At 48.6% G+C, this 21,788-nt stretch overlaps 1 protein-coding gene across 1 annotated transcript in view; it reads left to right on the top strand.

Moving 5' to 3' along the window:
• agap1 (ArfGAP with GTPase domain, ankyrin repeat and PH domain 1) overlaps positions 1-20,193 on the top strand; it is a 70,814-nt gene extending 50,621 nt beyond the window's left edge. The window contains exons 15-19 of the mRNA XM_070930379.1: positions 6,098-6,252; positions 7,194-7,284; positions 7,673-7,895; positions 19,405-19,660; positions 19,984-20,193. Coding sequence (XP_070786480.1) covers positions 6,098-6,252; positions 7,194-7,284; positions 7,673-7,895; positions 19,405-19,660; positions 19,984-20,193 — 935 coding nt within the window. The remainder of the gene's footprint in view (positions 1-6,097; positions 6,253-7,193; positions 7,285-7,672; positions 7,896-19,404; positions 19,661-19,983) is intronic.
• The last annotated feature ends 1,595 nt before the right edge of the window (positions 20,194-21,788 follow it).

Below are 21,788 nucleotides of genomic sequence, written 5' to 3' on the forward strand. Positions count from 1 at the left end.
AAAAGATATTCAGTTTATATAACAATATATATATATATTTATATATATATATGTATCATATATCATAGTTCATATCAAACAGAGATAAATATTTGGCATTTTTGCTGCTTTTATCTAATTACTTCCAGGTGTTTTGATCACTGTTGAGCCACCATCAATGAAGCACTTCCTGCACAGATGTTTCACATTAAAAGCTCTCTAGCAACTCATTGGGCTGAATTTCTTTCTTTTCCACTCAGCTTTTAATGTGAAAACATGCAGGAAGTGTTGAGTTTAATTGACAGTTAAAACAGTCAAGTAGAAATGACTGGAAATAATGATTGAAGGAATTTCAGCCCTCCTAAATGTTTTTAATTCATGTATCTTAGGGACCGGCCTGTATCTGAAGAATGTATGCTGTGTTTTAACCTCTTTGTGCCAGAGGTGTGGGGGTTAATGTGTCTGTGTACCCGCTGGGTTCAAATGTTAAACCAGGTCCCATTAGTAGTTAATCGTTTGTGTTTTGGTGAAGAAGAACAACGAAGAAGGTGTGAGAAGTTTTTCCTCTTCTGGCCTCGTTTGTTATGTTGCAAACTTACATTCATCCCTTCATCGTGCTCGTTGGCCCCTCCCACTCCCCCACCAAGCCACGCCCCTTCTCTCACGGACCAATCCCTCCTCAGCGCTGCTGTTTTTGACGCCTGTCTCTCTCTTCCCGTGTACGTGTCGTCTGATTCCTCCGCTCTGTCCTTCCTTCTCTGTTTTGTCCTCTCTTCTCTCTTCCTGCCGTCGGGGATGCAGCCAAACGTAGAGCGTGGAAACTTAATCGTGTTGGTAGTCTTCGCAGCATTTACACCAACAGTCTGCACAACTCAGAAGGTAAACAACCGCTGTGGTGGACCTGTGACAGACAGGTGGACCCCCATCGACCCCACCCTGACCCCAACCCGCTGCAGGGATGGAGCCCCCTGTACTGGAGAAATGTGCGTTACCCAGTAAGCAGTGAGAGTGAAAAGATGTCCAGACATGGAGGTTAAAACTAAGCTAAGGACCCTCCGAGGAGGTGGTGAGATCCATTTAAAGGGTCGCAGGATGATTGTAAAGAAGAGAAGATTCATTAATGATTGATGGATACTTTTACCTCTTCAGGCCTCTGAAGAAGTTTCTCAGTTGAGCTGCTAAAAACTTATATCTTAATATATTATCGTCATATTGGTTCTGACTTCACGCTCTGTCCGTCACATCAACGCAGCAGACGGAGGACGACGTGACGTAGTTGCTGAATTAAGCCCCAAATTGCCCCCAAAATGAGAAGTGAACGGTCTAAGCTGCAGTTTTATTTACACAGGCTTGAACCAGACATCTCCCGATGCAGCTGTTCGTCTTATGGACTGATGACTCAACCAATGACAAATCCATGAATTGTTCTGTTATCTTTGCCCCTTTTTAAATAGACTTCTTTTGACCACATCAGTGCTTACTGGGGGCTGTCAGTGTCTGTCTGCTACCGAGCAGAACAAAGTGCATTTCTATATTTTGAATTGTCTTCCTCCTGCCTGAGTCACCTGACCTGTCTGTCAAGGCGTCTTTCCTTCCTTGCATCCTTCTGCCCCGCCCTCCTCACCTGTGAGGACACAAGCAAACAAACAGCCCCCCTGCAGGGAAGAAGCATGCGTTGTACGGGTGGTGTTAAACGTGACGTCCAGTGAGTGTCGGATGTTCTTTGATGTATCTTTCGTTTCATTTAGTCTAATTCTCTTTAAAACATACGAGAGCCAGACTCCAGCAGCTTTTGGTGTCGTTTCCTTCCATCAAAACATCCTCAGTGCTGGTTTCTCCGTCTGTCTGCATGATCGAGTCAGATCCGGTTAAATCACCTCCCATCAGTCTTGAATCTGCTCCACGTCACGGCTTCTTCCTCTGCTTCTACATACTTGCTCGAAAACATATTTCTTTTTCAGAGAGACTTCGGAACAATCGGCTGCAATATTTTCCAGGTTATTAATGTTGTAAAAGGCTGCGAATAATATGGGGAGTAATGACCTGTGTCGCAAAGCAATACTGTGTGCGGTGACATTTAAGGCTTTTAATTTGTGTTTCCCGAGGCCCCCTTTTGTCTCCCTCACGCCTCCCCTCTCATTGCACCTACCGTCCTGCTTGTCACACACACACTCGAGCACACACACCCCGCTGGGCCGACTCGACACCTCACACCCCGGATGATAGGCTTGTATGCATGTCCGGCCCCCCCTCCCTCCCTGCGTCTTGTAAATGCTGTATATTTGGTTTGTTCTGTTTCTGCCGCTAAAGGTTACCGGTGTCAGAGTTCACAAATTGCCTCGGCGCCACCTCTCAGTGTGAATGTCGCCCACAGTAGCCGAGAGCGGTGGCAGTAATTACCAATACAGCGCAGGTGACTCGCAGTCGCTGTGTTTGTGTGTGTGTTTGTACTTTCATGCATACGTTTAGTCGTGCACACCGACACCGAGGAGAGGCCGAGCGGGCGCACAGATATTCAGGGAGTCGAGACTTGTTGGATCTCCAAGGATCAAGAAACGTAAATCTTAATCTTTGCTAGCAGGGCGGCTCTATGGATCAGGGTCGGTCGGTCGGTCGGTCGGTCGGCCGGTCCACCACTTTGGTCCAGACTGAAATATCTCAACAACTATTGGAGGGACTGGCACGAAATGTGGTTCAGACCTTCATGGTCCCCTCAGGACGAACTGTATTAACTTTGGTGATCCTCTGACTCTTTATCTAGCGCCATCAGGTCAAGCATACTTCAGTTTATGACTCTGGTTTTGGTCTCTACCAACTCCTGAGGGAAACACCTGGCTGCTGCTGGACAGAGTTTGGGTGATAATCTTCTGTAGGTTCCTCATTGTTCCCATTATACGAAGCCATTTGATCCATTGATGATAGTAAAATATTGATTGATTTATTTTCCCGTACAGACAGGAGCTGCTGAGTGTAGCTCAGGCTCAGAGTGGGGGGTTGTGGGAGTGGTCCTTCAGCTGCACAGCCTAATGCCCCCCTCATTTTATTCATTAGCCGCTGTGGTGCGCTGGGTCAGCGTGCAGCATTTAAATCCAGCAACAGCATTTAATTTACGCTGCTGAGAGGCAGGGCCTTTCTGGATTGTTGGTTTCCATAATTGTCAAGCAGCCCCCCCCCCCCTGAAAACAGAGAATCATGGGAATTTAATTATGATGGGATTCTTGCTCTTGACCCTGCAGGGCTCAACCGGCGCTTGATGGGTGGGCTGTCGTTTAGAACGAAGACACACCCGGTGAAAACCCAGGAGCCCCCAAATACACCGAATTATCATTCCCTCTCTGCATCATGTGCAGTTTGCCCTTCATTAGACTCAGTTTAATACACAGAGTTTTACTTTGGAAGCATTTACCCTTCAGTGTGGAAGTAGGAAGGCAAGGCGCACGAGATAACCCATAAAAACTTCATACTTTGATCCGGTTCTCTTGGGCGTCTGAGACTTTGCAGAATGACACTATGAGCTTTTCACAATGTTAGAAGTTGTCAACAAGCAAAAGCTGCAGGTGTAGAAGTTGCTTGAGTTGCTGAATTTGAAGTTTCCCAAGTATTGACAGCAAAGGTTTGGCTCAGAGGTCAGGACATATGCTGAGAAAGTCGCTGCACTTTGAGGAACAAAACTCTTTGTATTATTTTCTCGGGCTGAATTCAAATCAAACCCAGTAAGAAAACCATTTTGTCATGCTGTGTTTTAACCAGAAAAGCTGGTTTTCATTATGAAAGGTAAAAGGTTGTCAACAAATGTGTTCGTGGACGAACTGGACACTGCGTTCAGCTGCCAATTTAGAATACAGGTCTGGTTTAACCTTGAGCCATTAACCAGCCCCGGTAAACAGTAGTTTTAATTAACATCAACTAATCAGGCTCAGCCCGTCATTAGCCTGAAGCAGCTAACAGATGAAAATGATCCACCGTTATCTTCAGCAAAGGAAACTTTGGTCAGCAAAGGTGTTTTCAATCTCTTTACCCTGGAAGTGGAAGGGTTTCTCAGCCAGTCGTTTGGCCTCGGGCCGCTCCCTTCCATCCCTACCTTCCGTCCTTCCTCTCCTCGGACAAGGCCATTGATTATCCAGAGCGGAGCCAGAGGGGAACTTCAGCTCCGGTGCTCTGAGACGCTCCCAATTAGCCAAATGACTGGAGTTGAGGAAGAGCAAATGGTCGTTCCCTCGCGGGCCGGCCGTGACCGCTCTCCGACTGATTAAACCTCTCATCTTTTCACTGCTTCACTCCCGGCAGACGTCATGAAACTGCTGCTTCCAGAAGCGCTCGTCTAAAAGTGTCACGAATGATTACCGACCTCCGCGCTGAGATCTGCCGACTCCCCGTGCCGCTTGGGTCTGTATATGTCGTGGATAAAGGACGCCATGACGCTTTGTGTCTTTTACATTCATGACACCTCTTCATGTGTTGAAACCAGCAGAAACGGAGGAATCCTGGGAGTCGTCGTCCGTGCTGGAGGCCGTCCTTTGATTAAGTGATTACCCCTGTGTCCCCCCTGTGTCCCCCCCTGCCTCCCCCTCGTCTCTTACCTCCTCACTGGGGCTAATTGTAAACAGAAGCTGGTTGTTGTCTGATCTGGTGTGGTGATGATCCCGGCTCTCAGCCATGCCCCCCCTTCACCTCCACTTCCCACCGTCTCTCTGTGGTCGGTAACGGTTTCCAAATGTTGTTCACAAACGTCTGAGAGCGACTCGACGCCGAAGCATTTAACAGCAACGTCGACATCGCTGCTGCATCTCTTTTCAAGAAGGGACAGTTCAAATACCCTAAAATACGTTATTGACCCTGTGTGACCAACTCAAAGGACCACTTACTAGCTTTTCTGAGCTTTCAACCACATCTCACAGTCTCCATCAGCTGACAGAGTTGTTGGGTCAAAGTTTTCCACCTTTCTGAGATCTTTCAGGAACTTTTGTCCATGTTGATGTGATGGGGTGACTCCAAAGACGGAGAGATTCAGTCAAAAGCTCCAAAAAAAGCTAATAAGTGGACTTTGAGTTCAGGTTTTGGTTTGTTTTAAGCCGACGGAGATGAGAGAGGTCTTAAAAGTGAGCCAACAATTCACTGATGAGGAACATGAGCTGCAGCTAAGAGCTCTGGAAAAAACTAGTAGGATTCAATTTGTACTATTGATAAGGTCAAGAATGAACTTTCACGCTGTTTTGGGATGCGGTTGAAAGCTCTGGAACATGTTTGAGTTGACATATTAGCTGGAGTAGTTTATTGATATTTATTTCATAATCGATTCATCTGTTATTTAATCACTCTTTTAATAACGAATCAATGTTTTTATAAGAAATGTCATGAATAGAGTTCCTGCTTTGGTTTGATTTCTTTATGAACTGAATATATTTGAGTTCTGGGCTGTCGGCCATTTGAAGACGTTGTCTTTGTTTCAGTAGTGTTTGACATTTCAGACACCAAACAGTTCATTAAAGAGTCAGATTCATCAACAGATGCCTTAAAATGATGAAACTTTGATAAACTTGAACACGTTGGACGTTTTCAGACTTTACAGCTGCTTTAAAGAAGTGGAGGACGCACACACACACACACACACACACACACACACACACACACACACACACACACACAGTGTAATTGACTCCTGATTGTCCCATTAACCTCTGAGGGGGTTCTGGGTAATAGATCCACATGTCCCCCCTCCAGCAGGGCCTGATTGTAATGACTGACCTCTCCCACAGACATGTGGACACAGGACGGTTCGGGGCCCTGCGGGGAGCGGGGGGGGGGCTAGGGCCCCGTAATTTGGGTGACATCCTAGCTTTAGGGGGCGGGGTCACGTAGGTCACCAGCGTTCGGTTCAGGGGAACAGGTGTCCCTCGGTCGGAGAGCCACATATCAACGAATATATCTTCTGTTTATAAACCAACAGCAGTATTTTAATCAGTTCTTTGACACACGAGAAGTAAAAGTGAAAGCTTCCGGTCGTGTTGAAGTGTCCTCCCCCAGAGACACTGAACTCCTCCTCCGTCTGTGGATCAGAGCGTGAACCAAACGGATGAATCTTGTTCCTCTTCTAAATCTGGGTTTCTGTCTCCAACAGAGCAAGAGGAGAACTTTGAGTTCACCATCGTGTCGCTGACGGGGCAGACGTGGCATTTCGAAGCCACTTCCTACGAGGAGCGAGACGCCTGGGTGCAGGTCATCGAGAGCCAGATCCTGGCCAGCCTGCAGTCCTGCGAGAGCAGCAAGAACAAGGTGAGCAGCACCAACCACCAACAAACGCCGCCGCCTTTAAATCTGAGCTTTCTTCACAGGAGTCTGGTCTGTGGCTCCCAGATGGTCCTGAAAGGTTTTTAGAGCTGGTGTTACAGACTGGAAGTCTGCTGCTCTGGAAACACGAGCATGAGCGAGACAAAGACGCCTAAACTTCCTGACGCTCTCAGGCCTGTCTCACAGTCTTCATCAGCATCGTCAGATGCTAAAATAAGATTTAATGCATCCCGCAGATTCTCAGCTTTCATGGTAAAATAAATATATTCATATTATACATGTATACTAGTATAATAAATAAATATATATACATGTAGAACAAAGGTGCACATACGTTACAACTGGACAATATTACTGTTTAAAAAACAAATTATAAATGTTATTAACTGGATGAAGCGAAAGTAGCAGATACAATAAAAACAGAAGGAATGGGACCACACACACACACACACACACACACACACACACACCTGTTACCTGCTTCCACACAAACACACTTTCATTCACATAATTACAAAATAGTAATTACTGTACCTCAGCTTCGGCCTCAGCGATGCCATTTTCCAGCTGCAGCAGGCGGCTCGGCTCTCAGTCCAGGCCTGCTGTGTTTACGCCTCAGGCTCTCAGCCCCCCCCCCCCCCCGTTTGTTTGCCGTATTATTCCTTCATCTCCCCGATGTCGGTGGGTTTAGCCTGGAACAGCAGAGACGCCTGTTCAGCGTCTAAACGGTAACAGTCTACGCTGATTGATTCTTCGATGACTTGATTCATTAACAGCTCACAAAGTTTTCCTCACATTCCTGATGAATCGTGTATAAAATCTATGTAAAACGTCAGATGTTCAGTTCACTGTCAGCTGGAAGAAGCTGCAAAGTGTTTTCATCACGTTCTGTTTACTTACTTTTTGTTCCATCTTTAATCTTTCAGTCTCGTCTGACCAGCCAGACGGAGGCGCTGGCTCTGCAGTCCATCAGAAGCATTCGAGGAAACAGCCGCTGTGCCGACTGTGAAGCTCAGAGTGAGACACGTTTCTAAAGCTGCTAACTTCAGACGGCTCATTACTGGTCAACGGTGCAAAGTCACCAAGGAAATTTAATATATAAGAATATTAATATTGACAATATTAGCAGAAATGTGGATTCTTTTATTTTCTGCCTTTTGTAGCGTCTTTAATATTTGTGTTGACTGGAGGGTGAATACTTTTTACTGTTGATGTTGTTGTTAATGCTTTGTAGTTTGAAGAGTCGACATTTACCCAGAATTCTTAGCTTCATCTAGATGAGACAGCAGAGAATCCGACATATTTGTACCAATAAAAACTTGTTTTTTAAAGCTAACACGTGATAGAAATTAAATGATCTTATCTCTTCAATATTCTCTTGTGTTTGCCCCCCCCCGTCATCCAGACCCAGACTGGGCGAGTCTGAACCTCGGGGCCCTGATCTGCATCGAGTGCTCGGGCATCCACAGGAACCTGGGCACCCACCTGTCCAGGGTTCGCTCTCTGGACCTGGACGAGTGGCCGCTGGAGCTCATCAAGGTCATGTCGGCCATCGGCAACGAGCTGGCCAACAGCGTGTGGGAGGCCAACGCACAGGGGCGCCTCAAACCAGGACCGGACGCCAGCAGGTAGGAAGTCCTGTTTGGAGTTCAGAGTTTAGATCCAGAGTCGTGTTGATGGTGGCGTTCCTTATTTATAGAGTAGACTCAAGTAAAGTAAAGGTACCTCATATGTGTACTTAAGGACAGTACTTAGTAGTAAATGTCCTTGGTGACAGTCCACCACTGGTGTCTGTGTGTCGGTGCAGTGCCGGCGGCTGCAGACAGGGGGCAGTGTTACAGTGTTACAGACTGGCTGTGTTGGATATTGACAGAAATGCCTACAAACCGCTGTTTCTGTGTGTGTGTGTGTGTGTGTGTGTGTGCGTGTGGTAACAAATCGGTGAACTTTAGCGTGACGTTGGTGTTGATCAGTGTGTACCTGTGTGTGTGTGTGTGTGTGTGTGTGTGTGTAATTATCGGCCGTTGCAGCTTTGTGAAGCCAGCAGACATCATAACAAATTAGAGCTGACTGCCATCCGCATAAAGATCGACTTCCCTGCCCCCCCCCCCCCCCATGCTCATTAGTCAACAGAAGCACCTTATAATTACTCCCCACATGACCCCCCCAACACACACACACACACACAGTGACTCACAGTGTGTACAAACATACACACACATCTGAAGCCTGCAAAACACAATAGATACATGTGTACAAATAATACACACGCAGCTTTTTATACTACATGTACACACCAGTGAAGGAAGACGTTCTCACAGCCTTTACTGAAGTACAAGTACACCACACTGTAAAAATACTCGTACTGCCTTGAGAATAGTTGTGGAATATGAGTGAATGAGAAGATCTTTTCTCCATATACTACGTGTACTTATACTACATATACTACATGTAACTTGAAGTACTGGCTGTTCTACATCAGTTAGCTTCTGCTGGCTGCATCAGATTGAAATACATCAAACTGCTAAATAAGGTTTCATTGAGCTACCTGAGTGTAACAGGTGAGTTCTCTGAGAGGAGGAGAAGAAGAAAAGTATTTGTAGCAGCAACACATGCAGGTGCAGAGACAACACACACACACACACACACACACACACACACACACACACTCTCAGTGTATTGACGAGCCATTAGCCTCCTCCGTCAGAGCACTAATGCTTTTATTGTTGCTCATGTTCCTATTTATTTATGAATCTGAAGCATGTTTCCCCCTGAAGAGATTAGAGGAGGAGGAGGTCAATATTATCTCAATTAACCCGCAACACTCGGCTGCAGCTCCATCTCTCTCCCCCTCCCTGCCCCCTCCCTCCCCCCTCTCTGTCCTGTCGATAGTATTTATCAGTCCATTCCTTAAGTGGCTCGCTGTTTGTCGTTTCTCCTCCATAAATCCCTCCTTTCTCTCTTTCTTCCATCCTCCCTCTCCGCCTCTTTCTTTACCCCCCTCCATCCTAAAAAATCTTAAAAAGAGCTGTAATATTATTTAAAGAAAAGAAAAGATGTGATGAACGCTGATGGGAACAGACGTTACAGTACCTGCTTCTTCTTCTTCTTCTGTGGTAGATAAAACACTCATTTCCTGCTGCCACTCACTACTACAGGCCACAAAACCAAGCAGGTCGATTTAACTTTGGACGATGGACAAAACATCTGGAGTGTGACCAATGAAATGTGTGTCTGTTTAATGACATCACGAGATGTCCTCATCTTGTTTTGTGTCAGAAACGTTCTTTTTCTTTAGTGAAGAAGCAGAAAAGGCTCCGAGGCTCCGGAGGGCTGAACAGGAAGTTTCTTTGTTTGTTGGACAGAAGCAGCAACGACGTGAATATAATTACATTCCAGTCATTTCTAAAAACTTGACTGGAAACATGACGTCCTGTCTTTCATCTGAAGCTGGCGATGCTGAGGCTGAGAGGAAGGCGTGGAGGTTTTATGACAGCTTTATGGAGTCCCGGTGACGGCCTATGAAATGATATGTAGACGCTGTGTCACTGAGGTTACATGCACTCAGCACCGGCTGCTGCTCTTAAATTACAGATCAACCTGCGAGACGTCAGCGCTCTCAAAACATACGAGACTTAAACGCGTCTAAACACGGAGCTGCTGATATGCAGTGCTGCAAACTATCTGAACGTCCAGTTTCACATACAGGAAGTGATGGCGGACTGTGAACGGGGTTCTTCTTCTACTGTTTATTTCTAACAGACCAGAAACAAACCCACAGCGTCACTTCCTGTTCAGATATATCAGTACGTTAGTATCTTATTGTCTCTGTGTTCATTTGTGTATTTACTTCAGTTTAAATCTCTTTGGTCCTTTTATTTGCAACGATAATCTAAATGGCTGACGTGACGAAACTCCTCCACCAGGAAGAGGTTTGAGAAAAGGCCGGCGGAGGCTTTGTCCGGGCAGCAGAAGGGATGAGAGGGGGGAGGCTGGGGGGGGGCTGATGGATGGAAAAATGCCTTCCCCTCGTGGTCTCTCAAGTGAGTAATAGAGGCCGAAATTTCATTTTGCAAGTGGCTGATTTAATGATCCAAAGGGTAATTAATGGCCTGATTATCTTAATGTTAAATATGGCCAGCAGCAATTACGCTGACCTCCTGTCTGTCAAGGTCTGGCCCCCCACTCCGCCTCCCAATTAGGTCCTGTTTGGAGGTTCGGGGGTGGGGGGTGGAGAGAGGGGTGGATGGAGGGAGGGAGGAACACTGGGAGAGAAAGAGGAAAAGAAAGGGACGATAGGAGGAAGAGGGAGATGGAGGAGGACGAGGAGAAGAATCAGAATCAGAAACTGTTTATTGCCAAGTAACATACATTACAAGGAATTTGCTGTGGTCTGATGGTGCTATTGTTTTGACAACAAATAAGTAGAATATAAAAGCTAAAATAAGAATAAAAATAAGATAAATAACAAACAGTGCAGTGACCAGAATAAAGTAAAGAGATCGCAGCTTTACCAACCAAAAGATAGCAAGAGCAGGATGGAGCCAGGAAGAGGAGGTGCATTAGAATTAAACACCTCCATTTCATTCTCTCCTCCGCCCCCCCTCCCCTGTCGACTTCCCAGTGGGTCCGGAGGGAGGAATTATGTTGGGAGAGATCGCACCTCGCCTCCGCGGCGCCGCCCCCGTCCAATGAGATATGTGACAGGCCCGAGCCCCGCCATCTCCAACTGTTGTCATCATCTCTTTATCTTCCCCTCTCCCTCCCGTTTCACTCTCCCCCCCCCCCCCCCCGTACGTGTGCCCACAGCGACGGCCGGTCCAGGTCTCATTAACATCAGCGAGTCTCGGGGAGGACGAGGAGGGGATACTGTCGCTGCTAATCGTTTTAGGGCCGGAGCGTCTTGCCACGCCCGTTCAGCACTACAATGCTTCAATATAAAGAGAGATACTTGTTGACATGCGTCCCTCGCAGTGAAGACGGGGGACGGCGAGAGCAGGGACAGAGCTGTGAAGCTCGGAGGGGGGTTACAGCGTGAATGAACACCAACCGTGCCAGCTCTGCTGCGCCGGAGGGACCCTGTTGGAAGTGTTTTTCTCCCTGGTACAAACCACGAAAAGACTCGGCCTAAACGTTCCCATTAACCTCTGGCTGCCCGCGGTCAGCCGTCATCACCTCAGCTGGCGTGGTCGCCCGGTGCCGCGCCCCAGCTGATGCCACCGCTGAAGGGGCTGCTAAGTTTGGGCACGCTGCCCATCGCGGAGCGCCCACAGGGGCTCCCTGGCTCGGCCGGCGCTGCCGCGGCACCCTTGGTCCTCAGTTCTTGGCGCCGCGGCTCATTGTTTTAATTATCTGTCGAGTGGCGCGTCAACACCAGCACCCAAGGCCCGCTCAGCTCTGTTTGACGCAGCGTGTTAGCAGGCCTGAGCACACAGCAAGTGACAGCGCCGCTAATCCGGCCTCCTGGCCACCGGACCGGGGAGGCGGTTGGGGGCCATGTGCCTCCGTCCCCTGGGCCTCCTGTGTCCTCGTACTCCCGCCCTCCCCTCATGCCAACTACTGACCTTTGTCGGTCTGTCGCAGAGGGTCAGCATCTTTGCCTGTTGGTGTGTCCGCAGTCTCTGTTCACGGTTTATTATATTATTAGTTATTAAAAAACAGCAACTATCCAGTTCCTCCATCCCAAGTTCAGCCAGAGACCGCTGTGAGATTCTATAGATCTGCTGCCGCAGGAAAGAAGAACCCGGAATATAAGACTGAGCGTGAGCAGGTGTAGAGACCAAAGGGATAGTTCAGCGGCTGTTGTCGACCACATCTCACCGATTATTACGCAGTTGAATCCGGTCTGGTGTCGGTCTTATTGATGGCTGTTTCTCCAGGATTAGGATGAGACACATGTCCACAAGCATGAATGAGATCGCCGTCGTTTTACAGAAATATAAACCAATAAATCGACATATTTCTTCAACTTCTGTGTCCTTAAAATGAAATATGTAGTGTTGTCACACGTCTGTAGAAACTCTGCCAACAGGACATTGAGTCTTCATGTCGGGGTCAGTGTGCAGCCTGAACAGTAGCGGGGGGGTGGAGGTGTGCTGGTTCTGGGGCACCTCACCTTAATTAGACAGCAGAAAAATGAGCAGGAATCAGGGCGGCTAAAGGATGAGCGTGCAGGGCCACGTATCGCAGCGCCGCCGCCTCACCGCACACTTAACAGCCGGCCCCACATGACGAATGCTTGGCCAGTAATAATTCAGCAGCAGGTCTGTCGGCGCTGGGAGCCCGGAGAGGGGAAAGAATAAGGGCCCTTTATGGGAACAGATTAGTCTTGTTCCCCCCTAAGAAAAGGCCAGCGCTAACAGATTTAAAATTAGACCGGGGGCTTTTAATCTGGGCTGGGGTGCAGGTGCGGCGGCTGCCCCGACATGGCGGCGGGATTGGGCTCAGGGGACCAGATGGGGCGACCGGGGGAAGGAGGCGGGCAAGGGGCCCACATCACAAGATAATTGCCCCCCAGGGTCAGAGGCAATGGTGGGGGAAGGAGGGGGCAGCCCATCCTCACACCCCATAAAACCCAAACTCATATCAGTCACACACACACCCCCGCCCCCCCCCCCCCCCCCCAGATTCTGTGATCATAACACAGACTGGACCGGTGTGATCTGAGATGGACACATGACACATGACCCTCATCATCACCTTCGTCGTCATGTATGACCCCCAGGATGACTGCAGACGTTATGACAACGTGCATCTTATCAGTTATGATATGGTGATACGTGGTGGGGAGGGGCTGTTGGGGTTTGTAGGTTATTAGGTATCTTTCAGGCCTGGTAGACGACGTGAAGCAGTTCACACTCACACGAGAAATCATCTACAAAGTCACTATAAATGTAAGAGACGCTGGATTCCTTCAAAACTTCAACCTTAAAGGATCATTTCATCAGTACTTTTGTAGTTTTCAGTTAATCATTTATTTTGGAGGTGGAGCACCTGAAGTGTCTTTAGCCGTGACGGGTTTCCAAACTGTGGCTGATCTTTCTCTTACAAATAAGTTAGTCTGGCTTGTTTCCAGATCTCAGATATTAATCTCATTATTACAGAGAGAAATGACGACTAAAACTACCAAAAGAATGCCACATTCAGGCCTTCATTACGGGCAGCTAATGGGGCTGAACCTCAGCTCCTTAATAAAAGAGCGTCCGAGATGTCAGCCTCACCGGCGTCAGACTCGAGTTGTAATAAAGCAGAATGAAGGTCTGTGGCCGGAGTTTTATTGACCAGGTCCGGTCCACGAGTCCACCATCTTTCAAAATACATGGCATCATTTTTTGTATAAATAGATATAAATGTCCCATGAGGTCTGGCTCGTACCGAACGTGTTTGTCTGCGTGGGATTATGTGCATGTATGTGCTTGTGTCTACTCCTGTGTGTGTGTGTGTGTGTGTGTGTGTGTGTGTGTGTGTTGCTGGCTGTGATCCAGTGTGTTCATATGGAGCCGAGCTCCGTTTCATCTGCGTCGGTTAACTCGCTGATCCCGCCTGCCATCATCTCCCCGCCATTATCTGCAGCCCCTGCTGATATGAGCCGGCCCCACGGCCTGCATCTTAAACAGCACGCACACACACACACACACACACACACACACACACACACACACACAGCCTCCTGACAGGCAGAGCCAGTGCAAACGTTGAAAAATAATTGGCCCCTACATTCTAATTCATCTGTAAAAGGGAGGCCTTGATTAAATTAGTCCTAATAGACATTATTTTGTACATGACTGCCTCGCCGCTGCCTGTAACCGCGTCCCCCAACTCGCCTAACAAGCCCTCCAATTTACTATTGACATTAAGCCGGCTGACACGAGCCAATCACCGGGCCATTCATCGTTTGTCATCGCGGCGAGGTTATGCTAATGCGGACTAAAAGCACAAACTAAATGCACATTCTTTATGCCTGAGTCATCAGATTAACCTCACCGCCCCCCCCCCCCCCTCCCCGGCCTTATTTTAATAATGAAGAAATAAATAACGCTCTCTACATGCGTGACTCCGTCCGTCCTCTCCCGCTCGCCGGCCTCGCTCGGCTCCTGCCCGCCGTGAGCCAGCGGGGGCCGGCTCCTGGAGCAGAAATGAATCTGTACGCCGACGGTAAGACCCCCCCCCTCGCCCTCCTCACCCCCTCCCTTTGGCTAATTGGCTCAGTCGGAAAATTGCTCATACAATAAAGAAAAGGGAGAAAGGGGGTGGAGAAGCCGGACGGCAGAGTCGTCCTCGTGTTTGTGGGTAATGTGTTTGGATTGAATGGGTTCACTGCCAGCCGGCTGGTAAACATTTAAAAGACACTTCAGAAACATTCTTCTCTTGTTCGGGGGATTTCTTCTGGTTTACGGCTCTGGGACGAGCTGAGCCACGTTTACTTCGCTGCCTCGTAAAGAGGACGGTCGGAGACAGAGGCGGAGGTTTGTTCAAAAGATAATTCAGTGCAAACAAGGTCAGACTTGAGTCTTTGTCAGAGAGACCGTCGTCCTCTCTGGAACCAGAACCACCAGGACCGACTGTAGGCGTCATTACAGCACAGATGAAATGTCGGGGGGTCACAGAGACCGTCACTCTGTTCTTTCTTCTCGCCTTCCTGTTGGAGGGTTGGTGTTCCTGCATTAACCCCCCCCCCCCCCCGCAGTCAGGCAGGTCCACTCATCTGCATCCAGCTAATCTTGTAGGAAATGTCAATGGCTTCCTCGGCCACGAGGCCCGAGCTGTCAGGGACCCTAAAGACTCCTGGTAGCTGACTGCCGATGTCTTCCCCCGCTGGACTCTTCACCTCTACAAGAACCTTTGCAAAGAACTTAAACCAGAGGAACCAGAGAGTTTAGGTCCTGGTGCTAGTCCCTGTTCCCGGGGTAGTTTTCAGTTCTGAACGTCATCTAACGTTAAAAACACGTTTTTCACGTCGAGGCTCCAGTTTGTGGACTCGTGAATTTCTGTGAGATTTGAGTGGTGTCCTCGTCCCGTCCTGATCCTGACAACATAACGTGAGGTCCCTCTTGTCCTGAGGGACTCTGGCAGGACCCCCGGGATCCTGGACCCGACATGCAGACAGTTAATTATCAGTTCAATTATCTGAACCTCACATCTCCGGCTCCCTAATTGATCATAAAGTTAAAGATTTCAGATTAGCGCCCTGATATTTTCTGTCCCTCTCTTTTACCTTTGTTTCCTCTCCTCTTCCTCCTCTTCCTCCTCCTCTTCTGAAACCTCCCCCTCTCCTCTTCTTCTTTTGTATCTGTGTGGCATCGCTGGAGCATTTCAGGAGCGTCTCAGCCGAGAGATCAGCTCTCATCACTTTGGCCCATTTCTCCTCCACCTCCATCTTCCTCCACCTTTCCTCCCTCTCTTTCTCTCCTCATTTGCATTCTCTCTCTCTCTCTCTCCCTTTTTTTTTCTCTCTGTCCGATTTAACCCCTCCATCTCCGTCTCTAGTAGAGTCTCATGGCTCACCCCCCCTCTGCCTCACCCAGACCTTTCTCACCCGCCACCCTCCCTTTAATTATCTGTGCCTATCCAAGGGCAGCTAACGACCTGCTAGCAAAGGCTAATTGATTTCAGCCTCCTCTCCTCTTCCTTCCTTTTGTCTTTTCTCTGCTGCTGTAAGACTGAATATAAAAACCGCCTTCTGTGGATGACTTTTAAAACAGAACTGGAGCTCCATCTCGCTGCTCACCTTGTTAGAAAGCCCTCCACGTGACGGTGATTCATCTTAAATGCACATTAGCTCGGGCAGTTAGCTGATGCTCTTATCCACGCTCTATCTATCTATCTATTAATCTATTAATTAGAGGGCTAATTAGGCCAGAAGAGAAGCCACTGACACCATGTCACTCTTAACCCCGTTTCCTACCGCTCATTACCTCACACACACACACACACACACACACACACACTGTAATTAATGATGGGCTTTAACAGCAGCGTGTTGGCTCATACATCTCGGCTCCACGCTGAACTCAGCTGAGTTGACTCCTTTTTATTCCTGTTTTCACTCTGCACACTGTTTTATTTTGAAAGGATTTTCAGAGGAGGAAACGGTCCTAAATGTCCTCCAGCTGAAAGTGTTTCCACGTTGTCTCTATTTTAATAATCACTGATCACTTCAGACTGCAGAAATACATATTTTCATGAACACCAGATATTCATAAAACAACCAAAGTAAAAGGCATTCAATCCAACATGGAGACGCAAACCGTCTCTGCTATTAAGAGACAAACGCTTCATAAATAATTAATAATATATATAAAACATAATAAGAATTTATTATCAGGTATGTTTTCAGTTCAGGCCGTAATCTAGAATATACTTTATCAAGACAGTGATGATTTGTAGTCATCAGAATATTTAAATTAATTAATAAGACATTTTTAGACATTATGTCATCCGACTGAACAGGAAGTGACTGTTGTCTCCTCTTGTTTGGTGGTAATTATGATAATTAGCCTGGTGTGATTATCAGGGTGTGTGTGCCGGCTTTCAGCTCTGCTCTGTTGTGGGGTCGTGGACAGATGACCCCCTTAAACACACACACACACACACACACACACACACAGTGAGGGGGGGGGGGGGGGGTCATCCAGCGTCAGTCAGTCTTTCTAAAGACCCTCTGGCTTTGGCCCAACAGGAACCTGTGTGTGTATGTAAACACACCCGGACAAAGCAGCCGCTCAGGGGGAACACACACACACACACACACACACACACACACACACACACACACACACACACACACACACACACACAATGCGGGGGTCTCCTGAGCTCAAACAACAGGCAGGAAATCAGAGCAGTGCAGTGGGCCCAGCGAGGCTCCCTGAGTGACCCCAAACAAAATCACCCCCCCCCCTCCCCCGACGTCTCCAACGGCAACCACAACACAGCAGCTGATGAAGCTGTCAATCAACAGGTCCGCTCATCAGACGCATTCCCTCCAACAGCTGCCAACAGCTGCACACTGGAGGAACGGTGCATCTGCTGGGGACTATTTTCAGCGGCGGATGAACAGTAGAGACAGACAGGCAGTGGTGTGTGTGTGTGTGTGTGTGTGTGTGTGTGTGTGTGTGTGTGTGTGTGTGTGTGTGTGTTTCCTCTGGCTGGTGTAATTTTTACCATTTAATTTAACTGACTGACACACACACATCCTCTGGCCCCTCTGGGCTGCTGTTGACATATTTGCAGTGTGTGTGTGAGAGAGAGAGTGTGTATGTAAGTGTGTGTGTGTGTGTGTGGTGTGTATTTCCCTGTCACAAACCATCTCACCGGGACTCATGTTTAATTATCTACCCAGCATGCCTTGGTGCTGGAGCTCAGCGCTTCGTCTAATGGGATGTGAAAAGGGACACACACACAGATTAACACACAAAATATGAGTGTGTGTGTGTGTGTGTGTGTGTGTTTGTGTGTGCGCTCAGTAGACACATGTTAACACATACTGTCACACACACACACACACACACTCTGTGTGGTTAATTAGTGCAATTAGCCTCTCCACTGTCCAGAGATGTGTGTGTTCAGGACTCGTTAGCTCGTGATGATGTTTACTGCAACACACCAACACGTGAAGACAGCGCCGTCTCTGGTTCTGTGTCCACGCTTCTCTGGGGACGCGTTGCCATGGGAACAGGTCCAAAGACTCGCAGGTTCTTAAAGGTTCTGAACACAGAAAGTGATCTGCAGACGGCCTGATGGTCAGTTCAGCTGTGTCCACACACACACACACACACACACACTCTGCTCGATCCGGGCCCTTAGCAACTCCAGCGGCGGGGGAAGGCATGCGTTTCCTGGGTCCTGTGGCCTCACATTTCCTCTCCGTCCTCTGGAAGACAGAAGGCCAGAGCCCCGCTGAGCGCACACACACACACACACACACACACACACTCGGCGACACCTCCAGGCTCTTTGTCCGGGGGCTGTCGGCCGTAGTCTCGTGCCCAGCCTCCCTACTCTCTCTCTGGGCCGGGGCAGGAAGGAAAAGCCCCCGGGACATTCCGTGATGCTAGCTGCTGCTGCCGCCCCACCCAGCACACCCCCGAACACACACACACACACACACACACACACACTGGTCTCCAGGAAGAGAGTTAATGAGATTCTGCCAGGTTCCCACACCGGCCCAAAACTCCTTTTTATCTGTTTGACTTTTTTCAGTCTCTTTCGACGCTCCGTCTCATCCTCTTTTTCCCACAGTTGTATCTCCCATCATGCACCTTGGCGTCCCAGCTGTCCTGTCTCTCAGGATCTAATCAAGCTAATACAGATAATATTCGTTCAATAGAAAGTGGGGACCAGAAACACTACAGAGCTGAGAGAAGAGAAAGACACCTGATGAGCAGAGTTGTGAAATATAACGGTTAAGTTTTTATAATAATACGTTTTTATTCCACAAATCTAGTGTTGACAACAAAACAATACCTTAAATGTCAACACATGCAGAAGTCCAACTGGAAAACTCCCGATTTAAACTATCTGACCTCATGTTTGTTGTTGTGTACTTTGGATGCTCTGCACACACACACACACACACACACACACACACACACACACACACTGGAGTCATTTCATGGTGGAAGTATCAACCTGTGAGGAGCCACTGTTGTGTCTCCTTCTCCATTTCCTGCGACCTCACCCCCCTCTCACCCCCTGGAGGAGGTGTTGTTATTTTGTTAAGGAGGAGGGGGGGGGGGGGGTACAGCTCAATATCTCTCCCCCCCGGGCCACCCCCCCCCCTCTGAGCCTGGACTAATCCCAGCAGGCTGAATGAGCTGCTGTTGACACGGAGGGATTTGTGCAGAGATTAGAGCGATCAGAGCTGTGGATTAGACAGATCAGCAGTTAATGACACTCGATCGGTGAACAATGTGTCCACGTCCCCCTCGCCTTTCACCCCGTCTGCCCCTCCGTCTCTCGCTGTGTCTTATTTTACACTGGCGGGCCGGTTTGAGACGATGAGGAAATGATGAAAAGCCATTTCTGTGATGTTGTTCAGCCATAGATTCAAACATATTATGGATTATGGATTATTGTATTTGTAGGAGTACAAACGCCTAACGGGTCTCTGTGTCCCTGTGTTTTGTCTGTCAGGGAGGAGAGGGAGCGCTGGATCCGGGCGAAGTACGAGCAGCGTCTGTTCCTGGCGTCGCTGCCCAGCACCGACTTGTCTCTGGGCCAGCAGCTGCTGAGGGCGACGGCCGAGGAGGACCTGCGCTCCGTCGTCCTGCTGCTCGCCCACGGATCCCGACAGCAGGTCAACGAGACCTGCGGAGAAGGAGACGGACGCACCTCGCTGCACCTGGCCAGCCGCAAGGGCAACGTGGTCGTCACGCAGCTCCTGCTCTGGGTAAGAGGTCGTCTCAGGTGTTTACAGGATCAGACACCGAGGACACGCAGGCCTCGACATGTTAGGAAGGTTTCCACGCTGCATGTAGACGTCATGTAGAGAGGCAAAGATTTACAGAAAGTGGTTCTGGCAGGCTTTTAATGTGAAACATCTGAGCAGGAAGGAGCTATTTAAATGTCTGAGATTAGATAATTGATGACGTGGTCGTTATTATTGATGGTCCAAGAACACGCAGGAAGTCCTCACATTAGATACAACCAGAGAGCCTTTGATAAATAATCAGTTGATCAGATGAATTGATCAGTTGTCTCTCTGTCTCTCAGTACGGCGTGGATCTGATGGCGAGGGACGCCCACGGCAACAGTGCGATGGCGTACGCTCGGCAGGCCAGCAGTCAGGAGTGCGTGGACACGCTGGCTCAGTACGGCTGCCCCGACGAGCGCTACCCGCTCATGGCCACGCCCAACCTGTCGCGCCGCAACACCAACCGCAACAACAGCTGCAGCAGCGCCGGGAGCGCCGCGCTCATATGACCAGGACGCGTCTCCGTCGGACTCCGATTGGGAGTCCGTTCATTTTGGGAACCACTACCTGTTGTGACTCTAAGCCCCGCCCACCTCACCTGACAACCGCCGCTGCCCGTTAAGACTGATTCAAACTGTTCCCGGGTCAGTGGTGGCGCTGCGTCTGTTTTGGGAAGAAAAACCCCAAAGCATGGTGGGAAATGCGGTCCACAAGCGACCGAGCTCGACCTTCATCTGTCGTCGCCGTCGCCGGCTCATCAGAGCATTTTGGGAAATAATCACGTGACTTATGACAGCCAATGACGGCCAGTCTGAAGCTCTCGGGACATCATACCTCATCACACACAGCTATAACACTACGCGACCAGCTCCCGCCCGGCAGCCAATCAGAATCCTCAGACATCGCTCTCGCCAAAACATATCGTCAAAACACAACGGAGGAAAGGAGCGGGGGAGTCTTCGTAGCATGTCCACACACACACTCATCGCCATCACCTCTTCTCACCTGTATTTTTTATGTTTCACGAATTCTTCGCACGTGTTTTAATGTGAAAATCTCTGGGTGGCTTGTTGGAGGTGAACACGAAGTGTGATCGGTCGCATGTCCTGCACTCTCTCCGCTTTTCTCTTTTCATTTCAGGCGTTCTTCCTGGATTGTGTATATTGTATCTGCTGCACTGCTGGACCAACACGGGGAGGGGGATTTGTTCAGTCTGTTTTCGGGTGTATAAAGTCATTAAGTGTACAGCAGCTCTTGCCAGGCTCAGGGACCGGAGACTGTCCACCACAAACACCCCAGAGTCCTTCGCCCAGCGTTCAGGGTTTCCTTTGTTTCCACTTCACTCAGTTCACAAAGTCCCGAGACGAATATGAAGGTCTGGAACCGCTGAATTAAGATTCTGGACTTCTTCTAGCTCCTCCCACTTTAACTACATTAGATTCAGACTGTTTATGTATTGAAAAGTCTGCTGTCTGAACTGAGTGAACTGTGAGTCCCTGAAGTGAACTTTACTGTTTTAACTTGTGAAAAAATGGAATAGACGAGGAAGCAGCTACGAAACAAACGGAGCGAAAAGGGAATCGATCTGCTTCTTCTTCAGGGGTTTTGTTTTTAATCTGTGAGTTCAGTTCAAATGATCTGCTGTCAGACGAATCACAGTGATGATGATGATGATGATGGTTGAGGAGTTACTTTTCGGCTGAAACTCTCTGTAACTGTCCACAGAGTCGTAAACATGATGGAAGAAGTTTCACGGGCACAAAATAATGTTTGTGTGTGAAAGTCTGTCTGATGTAATTTGAATGAGCTCACGCCGAGTCCCGTCCAATCAGACAGTCTCCCTGATCTGCTCAGCGAATCACTAAGAAGGGCTTCTTCTTCTTCTTCTTCTTCTTCTTCTTCTTCTCTGGTCTGGAAACCTCCTCGTTGTAAATAACCTCCTCTCTCTCCTTCAGCGGTGACGCCATGTAAATTAGAGAACGCAGGAAGTAGGTGGTGCACGTCGGGTTGCAGAGTGGTGTGTTTGTGTGTCAGCATGGACTGAATGTTGCGTGTTTTCGCTCAGTGTTGATCCATCCGGGGCAGGAGCTTCCACGTTTGCGGG

The sequence above is a fragment of the Enoplosus armatus genome, chromosome 24 (assembly GCF_043641665.1).
Source record: "Enoplosus armatus isolate fEnoArm2 chromosome 24, fEnoArm2.hap1, whole genome shotgun sequence".
NCBI classification, from domain to species: Eukaryota; Metazoa; Chordata; class Actinopteri; order Centrarchiformes; family Enoplosidae; genus Enoplosus; species Enoplosus armatus.